The sequence below is a fragment of the Alosa pseudoharengus genome, unplaced genomic scaffold (genome assembly GCF_046254945.1).
Source record: "Alosa pseudoharengus isolate Yale_2024_CS ecotype anadromous, Long Island Sound unplaced genomic scaffold, YU_APseudo_1.1 YU_APseudo_1.1_scf_23, whole genome shotgun sequence".
Taxonomy (NCBI): Eukaryota; Metazoa; Chordata; class Actinopteri; order Clupeiformes; family Clupeidae; genus Alosa; species Alosa pseudoharengus.
The window spans coordinates 9381672-9403397 of record NW_027468685.1 but is presented as its reverse complement, the minus strand read 5'-3'; the positions used below and the strand labels follow the sequence as shown (position 1 = coordinate 9403397).

Below are 21726 nucleotides of genomic sequence, written 5' to 3'. Positions count from 1 at the left end.
AATTGTTAACACTGCTGGTACTCTAGGTCAAAAGAGTTTCCATTTCCGGTAACGCGTACAGCGAATGGATGGAGACGACGGTGGTTGAGGCCTAGTTGGTGTGATTTGGAAGCTTTAAAAGTAAACCGATATAAGTGGTTATAACATTATCGAGAGTGCAAGTTAAGACTATTATATGTCTAAGCAACGTTTTACAGCATTAGAAGAGATGTATCAATGAATCAGACGTGCAAGCTGCCTTGGCTAGCTTTTTTGCTAGCTGGATAGCTTCTTTAACTGCAGACACGTCGGTGAGCTCTTCCGTCATTTTTTGCCATCGGAGACCGATGTTAACTACATTGGGACTGTAACGTTAATATAATCTGACAAAGCTGTTTCGTTTTTTTTTGTTGTAATACGTTTTCGTCACGCGCGTGCAACAGCTGGGATAGAATTTATATTGAGGTTAGCGCAAGCTAATTCCCCCCGCCTGACTGTCCATTCATCCCCTACTGATAATTCAAAATGTCGGACTTTGATGAATTCGAGAGACAGTTGTCTGAAAACAAACAAGGTGAGTGTCATGACCTGATCCTTACGTGTGCGGTTATTAACAATAATAATTTATGTATTGCAGAGCATCTGTCTTGGAGCACTTGTTATGGCCGCCGATACTTACTTCTTATTCTGTTAGCTAACTTTCGCAGTAATAGCAACAGCAGTGTTAGCAATAGCTAATGCTATAACGTTGTTTTGATAGCTATGCTATCTTGTGATTTACCTTAATCTGGCCAGTCGTCTACAATTGGTTGTGCTTGTTAATGTAAGATAAAATGCCATATTACAGTGTTGCTTTTAACTTTAATGTAAATGAGCATTCAGATCGTTATTACGGTTACGTCCATTAACCTCCACGTTAACGCCAACGTAATTGACCTAACGATTATGCATAGCGTTTCATTTACATGATATCGGCAACGTTAACGTTAATATTATGCTGTCTCAACAAGAATGTGTTCCCCTTAGTTTTAGATATTGGTATTCCAAACTTAATGGGTTATTGTTAAAGTGATGTTTTGAGATTCCCTTGTTCTCGGAATGTTTCATTAACATTATAGTTATTTACTTTAACTGTCAATTTCTTACAAGAGCTATTTCGGTGGTGCCTTTGTCCACCACTGCTAACCTTAATATGGCCATGGGAAGCAAATCCCCTTAATTACAAGTCACGCCACGTTTAAAGTTGCGAAGTGAAGGCGATGGTACTGTATTTTGTGTCATAATGGAAGTAATGAGGGGAACACAATCGTCCTTCGGTTCAGCTGTTTATGTTTATCTTTGTCATAAATATAACACATGTAAGCTAACGCATGCTATAAGACCGTTTAATAAACATGTATGTAATACATCTTAATGTTGAGACTTACCTTTAGTAGATAAATTAACATTAGCATTTTTGTTCTGCATGTCTGCATGCCTTTGAAAGGAGGTGAAATGCATGCTTTAGGCCAAGCCTAAATTAAGCTAAGCCAATATTACTGGAAAGTTTGTGTTGTACAGTGAGGATAGTTACTTTTGTTCATGTTGAGCAGATTCATGTTAGACTTGAGCTGGTAAGGGCTCAGTGTGCATGTGCTGTATCCAGTAGTGTGAAAGTTGACGATTCTCTTGTTTCCTTCCATGCAGGTGTTGAGAATCTGAATTCACTTGGTGGGTACAACAGCGGCCTCTATCTCTCTATCTCTTTTGCTCTCTCTTTTCATCATTTTCTAGCTGTCTCTCCTTTCTTCTTCTCTTTCTTCACTCTCTCTTGCTATCTTTCTCTCTGGGGCTGCACAGGGTGACAGAGTAGCTTAAATGGTTAAAATCCTCTTTCTCTTTAAGGATACAGCTTTGTCAGGTGTCTGGGTTTGTGAAGCGCCATGTCCTGTTGGCACAGGACTTTCCTCCTGCAGTAGGGGGTGGGGTGTCGATTTCCTCTTCTTTTTTCTCCTCTTTGCAGCATAGGTCCTCTCTTATCTTCTGGGATCCTGTGCTTCTCTACAATATAATCAGCCGGTTTATTCTCTAGCTACCTGAGAGCTTTCACCACCTTGCTCTCTCCTCTCTTGCCGTAATTCTTTCTTTTCTATCTCTCTCTTGCTCTCTCTCTCTCTCTCTCTCTCTCTCTCTCTCTCTTGCTCTGTATCACTCTCTCTCCTCCTCGCTCACTCCCTCGCCCTCGCTGTCGCTGTCTCCCTGGCAGAGCGGGACAAGGAGAACCGGCACCGCCGTCGCAGTTCCTCCCGCAGCCGCAGCCGAGAGAGGAAGAGGAGGAGCAGGGAGAGGAGGAGCCGGGAACGTCGCAGCGGCAGCAAAGACCGCCGACACAGACGCAGGTGAGGCCTAGTAACCTTTGACCCGCTGCCGTTGACGGTTGTTTGGCCACTTGCCTGCCTGCTGTGGCATTGTGGTACTACTACTGGCCTACAACCCTCCCAGCAACACCATCTCCTTAACAGAGACCTGAGGTGCATTCAAATTCGCTAACATAGGCGAACGTTTGCGAACAGTTTTCCGTTAGCCTTGAGTTTTCGGCGAACAAGCGCAAACAGTCTGAGGAGGTAGTTCTCTGCGGACATAAAGTGGAACTGGACATGAGTTTGACGAAGGCAACAATGCAATTACCGTTAGAATGGAATGTTAACACCAAATTATTCAAATTTAACTGTTCAAAGAAAACATGTTCACCAAGAACGTTCCCCACTGTTTGTCAAATTTGAACGCACCTCTGTTGGGGTTGCCAGCAACCAGAGTCAAGGACCATCTTCTTTTCCTCCATCTGCATTGCTGACTGCATGCACGGAGGCTGTCCATTGTATTTGTATTTCCAGTTAGCATTTGTACTTTCGGGTCATAACTAAATGAAATGAGTTGAGGCCCGTGACTGCATTTCTTAAAACTAAATGGGTTATGTGGGCTATTTTAATGGCAGATTAATTGTGGATTGGTTAATTCCAGGAATGAAGTGTTGGCCTGGGTTTTGAGAGGGGCCGCGTGCTTGCCTTATGGCTTCTCTCCAGGTCCACACTGTATTGTGCCAAGATTACACTGCTGTGCTTATATGTAATGTAATATTAGGGACTCTGCCATTCTATACTGGAAATTTACACCAGAGCCGTCATTGAAGCATTATTTTGTCACCTGTTTGACATCAGTTGTTAGAGGTGTAGTAGAATATCAATTTACACCGGCGGTGCTTTATGCGTGTGTTACGGTCGTTAAAAGTGTGTTTTTGTGCTTCATTTTTATTTTTTAAACGTATGTAAAGCGTACACATAAAGTCTAAATTGATTAATTTCTGTTTCGCTTGAGCTTGCGGTGTAAATTCCCAGTTATGCTGTCCTTGTAAAACCCAAACCCTTGTCTTAACTGTCATTTCAGCACTCAGCCTCAAAACCCACCCCAAGACATCGTCAGGTAAAAGACACAGAGGCATCCGTCTTTGTCTAGTGACTGTGTGCTGAAGTCTCTAAAATCTTGAGTGAATGGCTTATGTATATATATATATATGTCTGTCAGTTAGGGCAAGTGAATGTTAACCTAACCTCCTGGCTTTTTTTTTCCCCCTTTTGGGTTTTTTGCCGGCTACCCCAGACTTAAATAAGAGGATACATACCATTCTCTTCTGTGTGCGCAATTTCCCAGTCAGCCTAGCTTAGCATAGATCACTGGAAATGGGTTATACTAGTTAGCATATAGCTAAAAGGTAGCTAATATGCTAACTGGTGTTACCCACTTCCAGTGATTGGGGATTTTCTTCCTGACTTTGCTGAGGCCTGCTAAGCAGGAGTGAAGTGTGCATGTCACACGCTCTGTTTAGCTTGTCATTCTGCAGCTATCTGCTGCTAAAGCTGCCAAGTTTCGTGGCCTTGGCAAAAGGGAGTGAGGGCATACAAAAAATATGTACCTACCTATTCGCTGAGTGAGACATTTGTTTTTTACTGTGAAGTCAGCACATTGTGGCTTCTCATCATTCGAGTGGTCTTAAAACCTTCAAAAGGAGTCTGACTCTCAGACCAGACTATTTTTATTGATCCACTGGTGACTATGGTCTGTTGTGATTTTACTTGGGCCAATTTAATGACCTCCATTCTGTACACATAGCCAACATGGCTACGCTCGCCAAAAGAGTTGTTCCACATTTTTTTTTTTCGTGCGATATAAGTGAGGGAGTTAGAGACGTTGTTATCAGTGCAAAACTCCTCTTTTTCATTTTGCCATCACTCCATCTCTCTTTCTTTCTTTCTCTATCTCTCTCTCTCTTTCCCCTCCCTCTCTGTCACTCATCTGTTCTACCACCCCCATAGCCGTTCCCCCCATCGGGAGAAGAAGAAGAAAATAAAGAAGTACTGGGATGTTCCTCCTCCAGGCTTTGAGCACATCACACCCATGCAGTATAAGGCCATGCAAGGTCAGTGTTCTACCTACGTGTCCTTCTTTCAGACAGATTCTGGAAACACTAGTCAGTGGTGCATACTTCAGTCTCAAACTCAGGGGCTAGGGTTGAGACTAGAAGATTTGATACCATTTGAGAGACATATGCAGTTGGTTTGTTTTCTTTCTTTCTTTCTCCCCCTCCCACATCTCCTTTCAAATGTCTCAAAATCACATTATTGATTGACATGTTGATTATTGATTGTTTTTCCATTTCAAGTGTTACCAGTCAGTGACAGATTTCTTATTCCAGTGGTCAGATAAAAGGAAGCTCCCGCACACTGCCTTAAAGGGGTGGTTCAGGATTTTGGACATAAGACCTCATTTCCAAGTAAGCAAGTGTGATATTTATCAGTGGAGACCGTTTTCAACACGTTTCATCCAGTCCTTGTAATTGCAGAGTTCGCAGGTGCTAGGCTAGCGCAAGTCAACGGTATGTGCTAGCCTATCACTAAAAACAGTCTTATCCACTCCACAGTACACCCGAGGCAAATAAATTATAACGCCAGACTATCGATGTAAATGTCTGTATTGATACTGTTATTTCTAACGTTATTCTATCCTTGCATTTCAACGATCGCATTACATTTTGAGGGACTTGTTTCTTACCACGACGGAATTATACTTGCTCCGGTTAGTAGTACTGCGCCGAAAAGTAAACAGTAAAGCGTACTCCAATGGGGATACTTAGTAGTAGCCTTGGTAATATCAGTCCGCTGCTGAGATGCAAAATGACTACTACCAACTTCAGGGACCAAAGTATAACTATTGCAACGCGATGCGAGGGTAGTTGTATTTCTTACACTATTCTATCAACACAGACATTTACATCGATTGTCTGGAATTTGCCTCGGGTGTACTTTGGAGTGGGTAAGACTGTCTTTAGTGGCAGGCTAGCACATACCGTTGACTTGCGCTAGCCTAGCACCTGCGAACTCTGCAATTACAAGGACTGGATGAAACGTGTTGAAAACGGTTTCCACTGATAAATATCACACTTGCTTACTTGGAAATGAGGTCTTATGTCCAAAATCCTGAACCACCCCTTTAATTTGCAGTGAAAACTTTATATATCGCAACGTTTCGGTCGGATGACCATCATTAGGCAAACGTTGGTGACCCTGTGGGCCTTCTCCGACACACCTGTCTTAAGGTGGAGGTGTGCAAAAGCACTCCACATTGTTATTCCAGTGGTCAGAATGCACATTAAAGCTGCAGTTGGCAAGATTTGTTTGATCATATTCCCTGAAAATGACACTATGCTCCGACAGAACAACATAAATCAGCCGGTTTTAGAAAAAACCCGCACTTCTACCTCCACCTAGAGCCTGTTATTTGTTTTGCAAAAATCCACAGTTCCCGGTTCTTCTGGTACCATCAGAGCAGGGCTGTGTGAGATCTGACTGTCAATCACAGTCTGGTGCGCACTGACGAGCACAAACTCGATGAGGGTGTGCTCGGTGGTAGTGGGGGAGGGGAATGAGAGTTGTAAACATTCAAAGTCCCCTCAATCTGTCAGACTTGCCAACTGCAGCTTTAAAAAGTGGAATGAAAGCCCAGTTACTCCCAGCGAGGTTCCCCTGTCATTGGAAAGTGCTTTGGGCGCCTTGAAAAGCACTATATAAAATGCAATGTGTTGTTGTTGTTGTCTCACACACCTTTATCTCTCCCCAGCTGCTGGTCAGATCCCTGCCACTGCCCTGCTGCCCACCATGACCCCTGATGGCCTGGCGGTGACCCCCACCCCCGTGCCCGTGGTGGGCAGCCAGATGACCCGTCAGGCCCGCCGGCTCTACGTGGGCAACATACCCTTTGGCATCACAGAGGTGGGTCCCAGAGAGACCAGACTTTTACATAACATTTTGTTTTGTTTCTGTTTTTTTGTGCAGAGCCAGTGAAGTTAAATTGCTCATTTGCCACAGCTGCTCATTCAGGGCTCTGTCCTACCACCTGGGTACCTCTAGCTATTCACAGCTCCTCCTTTCATTAGGAGATTTTCATGTTTTAATTTGCCTAACCCAGCAGAAGGAAATGCCCACTGATTCGCATTTTGTTTAGCCGAATTGCCATGAAAATGCGCACAGGGGATGGGAATTAGTTAGATGGAATTTTGGCTGCTGTTCAGTGTTTCCCACAGAATTGGATTCAATTTGTGGCGGTAGCTGACTTTGACAGGGGGGGGGGGTGGTATTAAAGGAATTATCCGGAGTAAAATGCACTTTAGATCAATTTACGGATGATTGGGAGTACATACGTTGAGTTGACACCCAAATCATGTCATTCGGATGTGTTTTGAGTAAGTTCGATGTTACCGTTTTTAGTCAAAGCTCGTTAGCCTGGACGTGACACGGGCATGTCATTTCGCCGCTACAAAACGCTATTTTTATACCTCTTTTACAGTTCCAAACAACATTACACTTACGTGGTAGTGAGTAGAGGGTCCCTAAAGCCAAACCGAAGTATCCCGAGGTCTTTATGTGGTCGGATAGAGAGTCCAGAATGAATTTCATCAAGCCAGTACCTTTCCGGAAATGTTGGCATCTTTGCTGCCATCTTCAGGGGAAAGTCCGTATGAGTGTGGAGTAACATGCTCTGGAAATTCACAATTTCGTCGCCGTTTAAAAAAAAAAAAAAAAAAAAAAAACATAGTCCAGTCCATACAACTTCATTTCAATTTCGAAAGAAATACTGGACTATGTTTAAAAAAAAAAAAAAAACGGCGACGAAATTGTGAATTTCCAGAGCGTGTTACCCCACACTCAAAGATGGCAACATTTCCGGAAAGGTACTGGCTTGATGAAATTCATTCTGGACTCTCTATCCGACCACATAAAGACCTCGGGATACTTCGGTTTGGCTTTAGGGACCCTCTACTCACTACCACGTAAGTGTAATGTTGTTTGGAACTGTAGAAGAGGTATAAAAATAGCGTTTTGTAGCGGCGAAATGACATGCCCGCGTCACGTCCAGGCTAACGAGCTTTGACTAAAAACGGTAACATCGAACTTTCTCAAAACACATCCGAATGATATGATTTGGGTGTCAACTCAACGTATGTACTCCCAATCATCCGTAAATTGATCTGAAGTGCATTTTACTCCGGATAATTCCTTTAAGATCGTCTTGGTAGTGTATAGGTCTAATTGAGTGCCTGTCACTTTAAGACGTTTGAGGGAACCCTTGCAATTGTAACATAGTTGAAAGGCTGCTGATGTGTGGATGCAATTCATAACGTTTTCTACATAGTTAAAATAAAAAAAAGTAAAAATCCCTCCTTGGGACAAGCACTTTGGAATTTTGGAAAACACTTTTCTATTTACATCGGGATTTTGCAAACATTCAGTGTCAGAGTCAATAGCCCTTCAACAAAATTGACAAGCAGCTTAGAAGTAGGCTAAGCATACTAAATTCGACATCCAAACAGTATTCTAACGTTAGCTTTGAGATACTGCTAGATTTCATTACTTAACTTAGTTTAGTCTCTTCAATGTAGCCTACTATGCTGTGATAAGACCTTAGCAGAGTTCACTTCAATGCAGCAGTTTTGAACAAATTTGCGCAGCATGGTCACGATGCTAAGCGGATTTAATAGCAATTTAGCCAGACGTCTTCTATGCAATGCTTCTATGTGGCAACAACAATCCTTCAACAATCGTGAATATTTTGTTAAATGCACATGCAGAGGAGTGGGGCAGCGGGCTACGAGAGAGAGTGGGGCGGGGCAAGGAAAGGCTGCGTGCGTAAAAAGCACAGCTCAATGGCAATGCAATTTGACCTTATATTTAATTTAAATTAAATTAAATTAAACATAGAATATTCATCTGTGGCGGCCGATTTTTATTTCGTGGCGCCCCGCTACAGATTAGTCAATGTATGGGAAACACTGCTGTTTGGCTGTTTGGGGGGGGGGGGGGGGGGCTGGGGCTGTTACAGTTAACGGTGTACGGGGTTTGAGTCCAGCCCGGGTCATTTCCCGACCCCACCCCATCTCTCTCTTCCACTTGCCTCCTGTCACTCTCTCAACTGGCATTAAAGCCCCAGAAGAAAAAAAAAAAATGTAAAAAAAAGGAGAGATCACATGGCTGATGTTTTTGTTCTCCTCCAGGAGTCCATGATGGACTTCTTCAATGCCCAGATGCGCCTTGGAGGCCTGACTCAGGCTCCTGGCAACCCCGTCCTCGCTGTGCAGATCAACCAGGACAAGAACTTTGCCTTCCTGGAGGTGAGTGTGACAACAAACATACCCCCTTACATCACTTCTATTGGCTGTGTGCTTGCATACTGAAAATACATTTTACCTAACCCACATGTGTTACACACTACGCTCAAATTCATCCATTTGCGTTATGGTTTCTATTTTGGTTTCATAAATGTACGCACAACCCCTCACATTTGGGCTCACAGGTATTGCTTTTATCTGAGATGAGTATGCCAACTTAACTGAAATACAGACACATCAAATGACCCAAGTCTACTGCCCCCTTCCCTCCGTCCACTTCTCTCTAAAGTTCCGGTCTGTGGATGAGACCACCCAGGCCATGGCGTTCGACGGCATCATATTCCAGGGCCAGAGCCTGAAGATCCGCCGGCCGCACGACTACCAGCCACTGCCGGGCATGAGCGAGAACCCCAGCGTCTACGTGCCAGGTAAACGCCCCTCCTCAACGCCAGAGCCCGCACGCGCTTGCACTAGGGCTGGGACAACGCGTCGACGTAATCGATGACGTCGACGCAAAAAATACGTCGATGCAAAATATGAGCGTCGATTCGTCAAGCATAACGTGTGCTGCTAAATATTTTTAATTTTACACCTTCAGTGTTTTCCATACGTTGACTAATCTGTGGCTGGGCACCACGAAATCAAAACCGGCCACCACACATTGATGTTCTATGTTGTAGGCCTGCTATTTAAATTAAAGATAAGATAAAATAATTTCATTGAGCTGCACTTTTTACTCACACAGCCTTTCCTCGCCCCGCCCGCTCTCTCTCGTAACGAGCCCGCTGCTCCTCCTCTGCATGTGCATTTAACAAAGTATTCACGATTGTTGAAGGATTGTTGTTGCCACATAGAAGCACTGCATAGAACACAGTGGGTTAAATTGCTACTAAATCCGCTTAGCATCGTGACCATGCTGCGCAAATGTGTTCAAAACCGCTGCATTAAAGTTAAAGTAAACTCTTCTAAGGTCTTATCACAACATAGTACATTGAGGAGACTAAACGAAGTTAAGTTACAAGTTTAGCATGCTTACTTGCAGCTGCTTGTATTACTCATGCAGGGCTCATTTTATTGACTCTGTTTGCAAAATCCCGATGGAAATGGAAAAGTTTTTTCCAAGACTCAAAAGTGCTTGTCCAAAGGAGAAGTACGAACTGTTATTTGAACAAACTACGTTATGAATTGCATCCACACATCAGCATCCTTTTAACTGTGTTAATGTTAATTGCAAGGATTCCCACACGAACGTCTTAAAATGACAGGCACTCAATTAGACATACACTAGCCTACTGAACTTTATTGAATGCTACCTCTGACTAAGAATGCATTACTTTGCACTTGTAGTTACTTGCACTTCAGTCTTTTATTTTGGAATTTTAAGAGCAATAAACATATATTGCAATGTTAAAGAATTCATGTTTTTTCATTCAGATATGTACATAAACATGTATAAGTTGCTATTAGTGAATTAATGGGGAGATAATCGAATCAAAATCGAATCGGACTGAAAAAATGAATCGTTAGATTAATCGATGTATCGAAAAAATCATCGCTAGATTAATCGTTTAAAAAATAATCGTTTATCCCAGCCCTAGCTTGCACTCAGTCCCCGTGGCACAGAGCGTGTAAAGGCTCGTTCCTATGTCTGTGGGATAGGCTACATGCACAAAAGGCTTTCGGTGCGCTCGTTAGTTTCCGGCGGAGCCAGGTGTGTTTGAACCTGCCGTTATTGATCATGTAATTAGTTTCTACACGGACCCGGTTGGGTGTTGCACCTAGTGAATCAGCACGTTACGATAAAGAAGAATTTTTATGCGTGTGTTAAAATTAAAAGAAGGATTTATGCATGTGTTACAATTAAAAGAAGGATTTATGCGTGTGTTAAAATTATTATTATTGGGCAAACAAGATATTCGGTATCAGAGTGAAGATGTAAGGAGCAGAATACAACAGAAGATGCCATTGCAACACAGTTGATGCTTCATCGGAAATAAATGAGCTACCTGTCAAGCCTTTCGTGCATGTAGCCTATTCAGTTAGAACATTTCAGAACTTCTTGGCTAGTCAGTCCTGTTTTCCAGAAGGGGACTGATTGGAATGATGTGTGTACATATTGGCTAGTTATGCATTCGGTTTCGTAAAGAACAAAACTGATTTAAATTTTACCAAGTTGAATAGAGATAATAGCATTGTTGTGCTGTTATTGGAACAGCACGTGCAATTGCTTCTGCTAGTCTATACTAGGCAAACAACTTATCAATATCATTGGATGCACTGCATATGTTCTTGTGTAATCCAGTGTGTGTGTGTGTGTGTGTGTGTGTGTGTGTGTGTGTGTTTAACTGGAACTGTCTAGCCTTTGAGCTTCAATTAAAACTGACTTCCTTTTTGTCAAGGAGTTGTTTCCACGGTGGTGCCAGATTCGGCTCACAAACTTTTCATCGGCGGGCTGCCTAACTACCTGAACGACGACCAGGTGTGTAACCTCGTGGGGAAGGGGGGGTTGAAACGCATGTTTCTGTGAGTTTACTTAACTCTGCTCCCCTCAGATTGAACAAGAGCAAGATGCCGAAGAAACGCCGTGTCCCGTTGAGAATGAATGAGCCGAGCTCTTTGAAAACGAGGCCCGTCCAGTAGCTCCTGTTATCATTCCGAGAATATCAGAATAGTTGTTTGTTAAGCAAACAGAAATTCAAAGCCATTGGTTGTTTTTAATGTGTATTTTCTTCACTGATTGATCTAGCATAGATCAAGTCTTTTATAAACGTAGCAGAAGAATTGCCTATGTACATTTGAGTGGTATTAAATAAATCATCCCACCTCAGGTGAAGGAGCTGCTGACGTCATTCGGGCCCCTGAAGGCTTTCAACTTGGTTAAGGACAGCGCCACTGGCCTCTCGAAAGGATACGCCTTTTGTGAATATGTCGACGTGAATGTCAACGACCAGGTGAGCCCTCTAAAGGAAGTGGTATACTCCCCCCCGTGCACATTTGCGCGCATTAAAGACGTGAGTCATTGACGTGTGGCCACAATTGTTGGGAGGCACACGACACAGCAGCATGCCGTGTTGATGACACAATTCTCGTCACGCGTGCACGGGACACAGGGTGCATTCAGAGCACCTCGGAATGACAAGGACCGCCCCCATGGCTACTTTGTTTTTCCGACAGCAAGTGTTCAAGTGCTTTGCCATCGAATGTGTGACAAACACGGATGCCACAACAAAGGTTAAAACATACTCACTAATCCTAAACAAACAACTGTATTTGCTTAAAATATAGTGTAAGATGCTTTTTAAGTGATAAAAAGGGCAAATTCCCAAGTTCACATTAAAACTGTTGGACATGAAAGGGCACATGGACTACAAACGAACTACAACGTGACGACAAAAGTGATGACGAGCCCCTAACTGGGCAACTCTGTTAGCAAAATCTAGCCCCAGTTTCCGACCTCTGACTCACACATTAAGTGACGTGAATGACGCGGAATGATGATGTTTTCACTCGGAGAAAGGTTTTTCCGAAGCCCATGAACGCTAGGACAGACACAGGACTATACCAGCAGCCGGTTCCACCAGTAGAACGTAAGGTCGATCGTAAGTTTAGGTGTAAGTTGAAATCGACTATTTTTAAACTAGCACTGCATTCTTTTTCTGTTGCATCATTGCTACTTAAGATGCACCGTATTTAGTAGCTACTAAATCAAAATATTGTTGGGTAGAATGGTGTTTTTACCGCTAACAACCAATCAATATCACCGTTTAATAACGCTGTATAGTAAAAGCCGCATTTCGGTTTGACTTCCTCCGCAATTACTTTGTTGTATGGAATAAAATAACACTGTATTTTTAATAACAGACTTTATTTTGTTGTAATGTGCTTTGGGAATATTTCAGCCACCACTGTTGGCCTAACGTAGGCTACCGCAGTGGATAGCTAGTGAAGGTAACGGTAACACTCTATATTTCTAATAATGAAATCTCTGATAACAGATCAATCAACAGCAATATGCTTTGTGTGGTAATGAGGTAGATGTTTGGTATATGTACAGCTACTGTAGGTCCATACAAACAAATAGAAACATGATTCAAACACTGTTCAAGTGAATTAAATGTGTCATAGACTGTATATAGAATGTTATATGTTCTATACATACAGTCTATGAAATGTATAATCGGTCGCGTATGTAACTCTTCTCAACTTATACTTTGTTAAATTTAACATTCCCACCATTTAAATGAGAAAACCATGTTAACAAATTACTTATGATGGACCTTACACCTAGGGAGAGGGACGTGTAAAATTTAAGTCATAACTTAGCATTATGTTAGAACTATTTTGCGTGTTGCAACCCGTTAAACTTTAGTAGCTCGTAAACTCCAATGTAGTGCCAGTTTACGTTAGAACTAAGCTAAGATGGAACTTATGTTCAACTGGTGCAACCGGCTGCAGGCCTTTAACTCTACTCAACTTCTTTCACTGCAACTTTCTGGCCTCTTTGTTGCTTACAGTGGGGTGGTGGTAGTGTAGTGGCCAATGAACTTAGCAGGAGGCTAGCATACAGTAGTCAATTAAATTCAATTCAAGTGAGCTGTATTATATGACAAATATTTTTGCATCGCCAAAGCAGAACATTTAAACATGCATTTACATATAGAATGCTTAGAATACAATTCATGGCAAATAGATATGCATCCAAGACACACAAATGTCATGGGTTCGATTCATGTTGTGCCCCTTGAGCAAGGCACTTCACCATAATTTGAGAGACTGGCCCCTGCAATTCATATCTGAAAGTTGTTTTGGATAAAAGCATCCATTTATTGCATGAGTAAAGTTAAGTACTACAGTGAAATGATCTGGTTGGACCAGAGTTTAAGGGTGCAACTAGTAGTTCCCCCAGTGGTCAGAGCATGATAAACTGTGTTATAGGTTATTTCTGGTCTTGATACATCCATGTGATATTTTTCTGTTTGTGTGTGTAGGCCATTGCTGGTCTGAATGGTATGCAGCTGGGTGACAAGAAGCTTCTGGTGCAGAGGGCAAGTGTTGGAGCGAAGAACGCCACCCTGGTGAGACTCCGATGCCCCATCAGTGTTATTCTACAACACTCATGCCTCACAAACTGACCACTCTGCTGCCCTGGGAATCCCACCCCAGCAAACTTTTCACTTTGGTTTGCATCTGCAACCACACCTCACAGCTGTAGCCCCCCATCCCTCCTATCCAAAACCTCAGTTTCATCTCAACTCCCCTCCTCTCAATCCCAGCTCCTCCTCTCAATCTCAACTCCCCTCCTCTCAATCCTAGTTCCGCTCCTCTCAATCCTAGTTCCCCTCCTCTTAATCCTAGCTCCCCTCCTCTCAATCTCAACTCCCTTCCTCTCAATCCTAGTTCCCCTCCTCTCAATCCTAGTTCCCCTCCTCTTAATCCTAGCTCCCCTCCTCTCAATCTCAACTCCCTTCCTCTCAATCCTAGTTCCCCTCCTCTCAATCCTAGTTCCCCTCCTCTTAATCCTGGCTCCCCTCCTCTCAATCTCAGTCTCAACTCCTCTCCTCAACTGTCAGCTTTAAGACCAAATAGGCCTGCTAAATGCTATTTTATTGCTAAATGCTAATGTAAGTGCTAACTAAACCCCCTCTGCCCTTCTCTCTGCCTCCATCTACTATCTCTTCCCCCCCCCCCCCCCCCCTGCAGACGAGTGTGAACCAGACCCCGGTGACGCTGCAGGTGCCGGGGCTGATGAATAGCTCTATGAACCAGATGGGCGGCATCCCCACGGAGGTGCTCTGCCTCATGAATATGGTGGCGCCCGAGGAGCTGCTGGACGACGACGAGTACGAGGAGATTCTGGAAGACGTGCGGGACGAGTGCAGCAAGTACGGCCAGGTCAAGAGCATCGAGATCCCGCGGCCGGTCGATGGTCTCGAGGTGCCTGGCACCGGGAAGGTAAGGAACCGTGGCGTGTCCGCGTCATGACCACCAACACCCTGTTTACGTTTGTTTTTGAAAATACTTCTCAGGGCGTATTCACACTATGCCATCCATAGTGTACCCGAGTACTCTTGACCCCCAAAGTCCAGTTTGTTTGACCAGTGTGATCGCTCCGTACCGTACCCGGGCACGGTACACTTATCCGTGCCCGAGTCCGCTTGGAGAAGTGGACTCGGGTACGGTACAAGGGTATAGTGTGCCTGGGTACAGTTTGATAGTATGCAGTGTGAGAGAGGACCAAGAACGGGAGAGCACTGTACTCCGGCACAGTACAAGTGAACCGTACGCAGTGTGAGTACGCGCTTCGGACTTGTAACCGGAGGGTTGCCGGTTCGTACCCCGACCAGTAGGAACGGCTGAAGTGCCCTTGAGCAAGGCACCTAACCCCTCACTGCTCCCCGAGCGCCACTGTTGTTGCAGGCAGCTCACTGCGTCGGGATTAGTGTGTGCTTCACCTCACTGTGTGTTCACTGTGTGCTGGGTGTGTTTCACTATTTCACGGATTGGGATAGATGCAAAGACCAAAATTCCCACATGGGATCAAAAGAGTACAGTACAGCTCCGTACAGTGTTCATTTAGAGGTCAGCGGTTACTCCCAAAGTTACCGGAGTTAGCCAGTCACCTCGTTTGTGATACGATCATTCAAACCACTTGCAAAGGTGGTCCGGGACTCATGTAACCGTGTATCTTTTGTAGTATAGACCCTTTCAAGAGAGTTCCATTCTCAGCATCATAGTTGGCCCCACAAGACTTCCTTTTTAACATTCCATATGTTATCTTAATGCAGAGGAAGTAGATTGGGGCCCAAATAGAACGTTCAAGCATTGTTTTTGTTTTTATTGTTGAAAGGGTCTATAATGCGTTCTGATGTGTCCCAGACAATGGGAGGCATTGGGATGTTATTCGGACTGTCCGTTAACGGCAGTGTTGGGAAGAATACTTTTTAAATGTAATCAGTTACAGAATACAGAATACATGCCCTAAAATGTAATTTGTAACATATTTTGTTACATTACTCTATCTATGTAACGTATTCTAAATACTTGGATTACATAAGCGCTGTTTTACATTTTATCAAGTGTGAATCAAGCTGCTATTTCAGTTTGTAAGACCCACAGGCGATGTCAGCAAAAAACCCACAACTTAACTTTATAAGATAAACTGAAACATTATACATTTTGTTAATGCACAAGGTCATCTCACAGAAATATTAGAATTTCAGTTCAAAAAGCCCAGAAATTCAAATGAGAAGGATTCTAAAAGTAACCCCTTAAAATTGCCAAAGTAACTGTATTCTGAATACCACTCATTGAAAATGTAACTGTAACTAAATACAGTTACTCATATTTTGTATTCTGAATACGTAATCCTGAATACATGTATTCAGTTACTTCCCAACACTGGTTAACGGAATGTAAACACAAGTGGTCAGCAATGCCTCTGGCGTACCTTGCATACAGGTATAAATGGCAATGTTCACAGGGTTTTAAGTTTACAATACTTGGCAGACACTTTTGTCCCCAGTGACTTACAAAGCATTTGAAAGAAATGTTGAACTTTAACCATCATGAGATATTATGATTTTAGGAATCAAGTTATCTCTGTTCACAAATTTAGAGATTCAACTTTCTACATGCACACAGATAAGCACAGATTTTGTTAACTTGTTTCACTCTTTCTTTGTCCCAGATCTTTGTGGAGTTCACAACCTTGTTCGACTCCCAGAAAGCCATGCAGGGACTGACGGGAAGGAAGTTTGCCAACCGAGTGGTGGTGACCAAGTACTGCGACCCTGACGCCTACCATCGCCGAGAGTTCTGGTAGAACCGGAGAAAAAGGAGGGAGGAGAGATGGGGTGGTAGAAGAGAAGAAACAAAATGGTGGGGTGGAGTGAGTGAGTGAGTGAGGGAGGGAGGGTGAGAAATGGAGGAATTAAATACAAAGAGGTTTGGGAGGGTGGGAAAGGGGTGGGGATTTTCTACTTACAAAAAAAAAAAAAGAAAGTTGCTATGTGGAAAGGAAAGAAGGATCTGTAATAGTATCCCAGATATGGTTCTAAGACTATGTGAGTGGGTTAGTTTTTGTGTTTGTATTTTAAGAATGCGTGTGCTTGTGTATCAAGGGGGTAAAAATAAAAAGTCTTTCATTTTTGTTTTCTATTTTTAAATGGTTCTGGGCTGGGAGAAGTGCCATTTTTGCTCCCTGACCAAAACAACAGGGGCGTTACGTGACATTTTTTTTTTTCTGCAGCTGTAGTTCATTAACCTGGTCCCTCTCTCCACAAATCATAAGAAAGCACCAGTGGGTGACATCCTCAGTCTCGGTCCTATATGTGAAGTAGAGCTGCCACTCAATGTATCTCTACAACCCCCCCCCCCTCCCACTCACATTTTCTCTGTCATATAATTTCCCCCATCAGGCTGTAAAGCTAAATCAGTAGCTACTTTCTGTTGACATTTGTTAGGTTTTTATTGTTGTTGTTTTTCTTTCTGGATGTCGCTAGCATTGTCTGTTTTCTTGGGCATTAGTGCCTACCTGCCTATACTGGTGATGCCCCCTCCACTGACGGTGTGGGGGCACATATGCGCGTGTGTGTGTGTGTGTGTGTGTGTGCGCCCCACTACGGTGTAGCCCATATGTTTCATAATAAAACTCTTGGAAACACAAGCTGGTCTGCCTGTTTGGCCCTTGCAACAGGGAAAAGGGAAATTAACAGGCCATGGACTTGGATTCAGGTTGTTCAGACTTGATCAGTAGGTCCTGAACTGATTCAGGCTTTTTAGACCTAGTTCATAGGTGGTAGGTGGTTGTGACCTGCTTTGATCTTTTGATCATTCGTGTGGGGAAAATGAACTGGAAGCAAATTATCATTTTTCGCTCGCTAGCTCACTCCCCTCCAGCGTTCCCTATACCTTGACCCCACCCCCTCAAAACACTGTACAAGCCTATATCACTGCCAATAAAGTTACAGGCTGCTTTTCACAGTTGCATAGCCATTCTCGTCCAGGTGCGCCAGACAGTTCGGTTTCTTTCCTTCCCCTGGATGTTTTCATCTTATACACACACACACCAATGTGATTTCCAGTGTTTGTGTGATTTCCTTTTTAGATGGAGACTGTAGTTCACATGAGACACCCACCCCTACCAGATTGTAGAAGAATGTGTTAAATCAAAGTCGTCGGTCTAAATTCAGACATCTTTTACAAGATTGGAAACCAAAGTGAATACGGCTCGTGAAGTTTTATTCTGGACATCTCTGGCAGGGGCTCTCAATTTTGTTTGTTTTTTTCCCCACTGACGTGCCATGACATGACAACTTGGCTGCTGTTACTGTAAGTTAACAGTCATGTCCATTTAACGGTCTGGTCCAGGTAACTGCAGAAATCATCTCGTCAGCCTCTATCCTCCATAGTCATAACAGAGAGGATCTGATTTGACTGGGGGGTATTCCAAGTATGTGGTTTAGTGACAAACCTGAGTTAACTCAGAGTAAGGGGTAAACCTCCTAATAGAAGAGCTGTATGGCTTCGTTCTCCTCACAAAACAATGCCATAGGGCTCTTGTTGTAGAAAGTTTACCACTTACTGAGTTAACTTACCCAGGTTTGTTACTAAACCACGTACTTGGAATACCCCCCTGACTGATCTCCGTTTTTGTTTGTCTTTTCTCTGCGAGCACTCGGCATAAAAAGATAAGAAGTCCACCACCACAGCCCTCCTTTTTTCCAGTGAAAAAAAACACACTTGTGGAAATAATTTCACTTCAATATAACAAAGGCAAAATGACGCGAGGGGGCACCTGAAAGGACCTAGTGTTTTGTGTATGGTCATCACTGCAGTTAGAGTGAACGGGCATTTTGAAGGTCTATGCATGAGGGGAGTGGTTAGCTAGAACTCTAGCTGTCATGTATATACGCCTGAATACTTGGTTCTTATATCTACATTTGTTATTACTTTCTATGTATGTGTTTATTTTTCTTGGAAAAAGATTGACTTGCTGTTGAACATTGTAAAAGCAACTAATGTCAAAATGGTAGTGTCATTTTTCGAATGGCTTTTTTCATTGCAAATTCTACAGAGATGTGATACACATTTCACTTTTCTCAAGAATAAATAAGTAAATCTACAAGAAGTACAGATAAGCTCCAGTCATTCAGAATCCGCCAAGTGTGTTTGCATTAATGCTGGGAAATACTGTAATTGGCAGCAAGTTGTTAGCGTATTATTCCTACGTTATGATGGTACAATCGCAGATATTGCTTATTAATGATATATCTGATAATATACAGTTTAAGGGACTATGATGTGTATATCTCTTCTTGAAACATCACTTCTCATTAATCATTTTGTGAAATTGACAGACCCCTAGACTCCCTTCTAGAATGAGAAGACCTACAAACTCTTGCCCATGTAATACCATTTAAAAATACAAATCCCCAGCTTTTCAACCATTCAATATGTTTAAAAGTTCTGGAATATGTCTCATAGGCATACACATCACACACTCTAGGCCCACACCACATACAATAGCTTATGGATTGCCTGCCTATTTTACCACAGCATCACCTTTGACTTTGAACCATTTGATCCATTGACAGAACCATTGAAAGTATGTTAGTAGTTCATGACTTCAACAATTGTGGGCTGAGAGGCAAGGTGGTCAGATAAGGATGAGTGATATGCTCTGGTTATATTCACATTATTAGGCTGTTGTGCGTAGGTGCTTCAATTTTACTGCACAAAATCTGTGACCTGTGCCCATCCCTTTTAGTTGTGTGGAACACCATGAGACTGGCCTGTTATGCTGAGTTGCTCTTTTTGTTTGAATTTGTATATATTTATATACTCTAATTTACTTACGACCACGTTGGAAGATTTACACACCAAAACATGACCAAAAGCTCCCGGTTTCCCTTTCACCTTTCAAAGTGAACCAACCACTATGCGAACTCCACGGAAGCTGTCAACCCGGGCCCTCAGACAGACGGATGTGTCCTCCAGTGAATGTTACAACATTTCCCTGAACGTCCAATCGGAATTTGGTGAGGCGGGCCTACCGACCATCAGCGCTGCCGCGGAGGAGGTGTTCCTGGTAGCCATCTTGGATGCACGGAGTGATTGTTTGGCAAGTAGGTATATAGAAATTAAAGAAATACCTTCAAAGGCAGGCCCAGTCATATCGGAGTAAGAGGTGCAATAGAGAACAGAGAAGAGCCCGTGACCAGCCAGGTAAAAAGATCACTTCCCGAGGGAACTGCGGTGAATACACGCGCCTGCAAATTCCCTGTTCCTACTCAGTGTGGACCGCAGGCAGGCAGCCGGTCGCCTTTTATTTGTAGTGATAGCGGGCTACGAGACACTACATAAAAGTGTAAAATATCCCGCGTTCATTAATCTTATAGAAGAACGTAGCATTCTTGTTATTTCATGGCTTGGATTCATACATAACAATTCTGGAATGATTTGGCAATTTGTCATCTCAGCTTGCTGGTTCACGCTTTATACGACCATAATAATTGTTCTTTAACGTCATTGAAGTATTGTTAACATGCCTATTTCAGGTAGCAGCTAATGTGATACACATGTAGCTTACTGTTCGTATTATGTCAGACACGTTAGCAAAATAACTTACAGGGGACTTTAGTCACAATGTTTGTGACAGTTCAACACTTCTGCCAGGCAGTGTGGGCTGCCTGTTACACTCACCCTGAAACCTGTACTTCTTTCATTTGGGGTTTTAAATTCCATTGTTAGAAAAAAAAAAACAGATTATAGCAGCGTACTTAGTAGCCTAGTCGCTAGGGAAGCAGTGGTTATATTCCAGTTGCCCTTGTTCAACAGATGCTCCGGTATCTCTCAGCCTCCAGACCTTGTGGAGTAGTAGGGGCATCGGGGCATTCCAGTATGACGTGGTTTTGGACAGGAATCTATTTTAATTATTCTGAAGTATTTAACTAAAGCAATTGTTGATGAGATTCATATTCAGAAACGTTTCTCCTCCTCAAATGGGGTTACACATCCATGATATTTAAAAACTTTACTGGTGAAAATGTTCCATTGAGAAATTTAACACTTGGGAAGATAGAATATCATGGTGGAGATTGGCATTTTGTTTGTGACAGGGTTTTCTGACTAGTTGGCCCACAGAAAGTAATCTCCAAAAACAATCAGGAATTGTGTTTCACTGGAAGTGCCATTAAACGTCACAGCCCTATTGCCTAATTCATTTGAAAGCTATGTTTGTGGCATCTCTTTTGTGACATGCACTTCATGTTGTACCTTTTGAACATGATTCATGTTTTACTACAGAGCACTGTATAGGACTAAATTCTGATGTTCTGTTTAAAATAGCAAACATGATCAGAGCAGAGACAGTTTTATAGCATGTGGTCACACTGGGTCATGAAGTGAAAATATTGTATGTGTTAGCAAAGTCATGTACCTATGCAATCTCAGTAATCTCAACACCTTTCCCGTAGACGAGAAGGCATGAAGACAGCATCTTAGTACAGAAGCCATGGCGGACAAGAGAAAACTTCAAGGTAAAAAAAAGGTTTCCATGATCTCCAAAGTCTACTGCTGAATAACATGGGAGGACTAGGAGGCATAAAATCATTGCACCATCACCCTTACTCATAGCCTCCCACACATAGGTCTGTTCTGTATTAACATCTTTGAAAGCACTAAATCCTAAAATAACTGCACTGTGAATGTTATGTGTTTTGTATAGTGTTTAGACCCTATTTAACCCAGTAGGCCTGGTATAGTCATGCGTCTGTGTCCCGCGCGCAGGACGTGTGACGAGAATTGCGTCATCCATGTGGCATGCGGGGGGTGTCGTGTGCTTCCCAACAATTGTGACCGGCCGTGCGTCAATAACGCACGTCTTCAATGCACGCACATGTGCACAGAGGAGCATACCATCTCCTCAAGAAGTCCCTGTACTGGTCAGCCCACACCAGAGTGGATTGGGAGGTGCCAGCGATGGCTTCTTAGGTGCTTCAGTAACAACGTATGCATTTTTTTTTCTCTCTCTCTCTCTCTCTCTTCTCTCT

The 21726-nt window shown here is 43.0% G+C and overlaps 2 protein-coding genes across 8 annotated transcripts in view; both read left to right on the top strand.

Annotated features, from left to right (window-relative positions):
- Nucleotides 1-58: 58 nt before the first annotated feature.
- On the top strand, nt 59-17339 carry u2af2b (U2 small nuclear RNA auxiliary factor 2b). 2 transcript variants are annotated; one of them, XM_076301345.1, is made up of 13 exons: nt 59-553; nt 1666-1689; nt 2225-2357; nt 3403-3438; nt 4329-4432; nt 6130-6281; nt 8561-8677; nt 8964-9102; nt 11077-11153; nt 11503-11625; nt 13663-13749; nt 14375-14626; nt 16362-17339. In XM_076301345.1, exons 1-13 carry the CDS (start codon nt 505-507, stop codon nt 16494-16496), a joined length of 1428 nt encoding a protein of 475 aa, XP_076157460.1. In that variant the 5' UTR covers nt 59-504; the 3' UTR covers nt 16497-17339. The 2 variants fall into 2 exon arrangements, with proteins under 2 accessions (XP_076157460.1, XP_076157459.1); XM_076301344.1 differs by having other exon boundaries at nt 11074-11153.
- Nucleotides 17340-19717: 2378 nt separating this feature from the next.
- cnot3b (CCR4-NOT transcription complex, subunit 3b) overlaps nt 19718-21726 on the top strand; it is a 15333-nt gene continuing 13324 nt past the window's right edge. For 5 of the 6 annotated variants that reach the window (XM_076301343.1, XM_076301340.1, XM_076301339.1 and 2 more), the window contains exons 1-2: nt 19767-19900; nt 21151-21213. In XM_076301343.1, coding sequence (XP_076157458.1) covers nt 21189-21213 — 25 coding nt within the window. In that variant the 5' untranslated portion in view covers nt 19767-19900; nt 21151-21188. Of the gene's footprint in view, nt 19901-21150; nt 21214-21726 lie in introns of all 6 variants that reach the window. The other variant, XM_076301338.1, reaches the window with a different exon arrangement.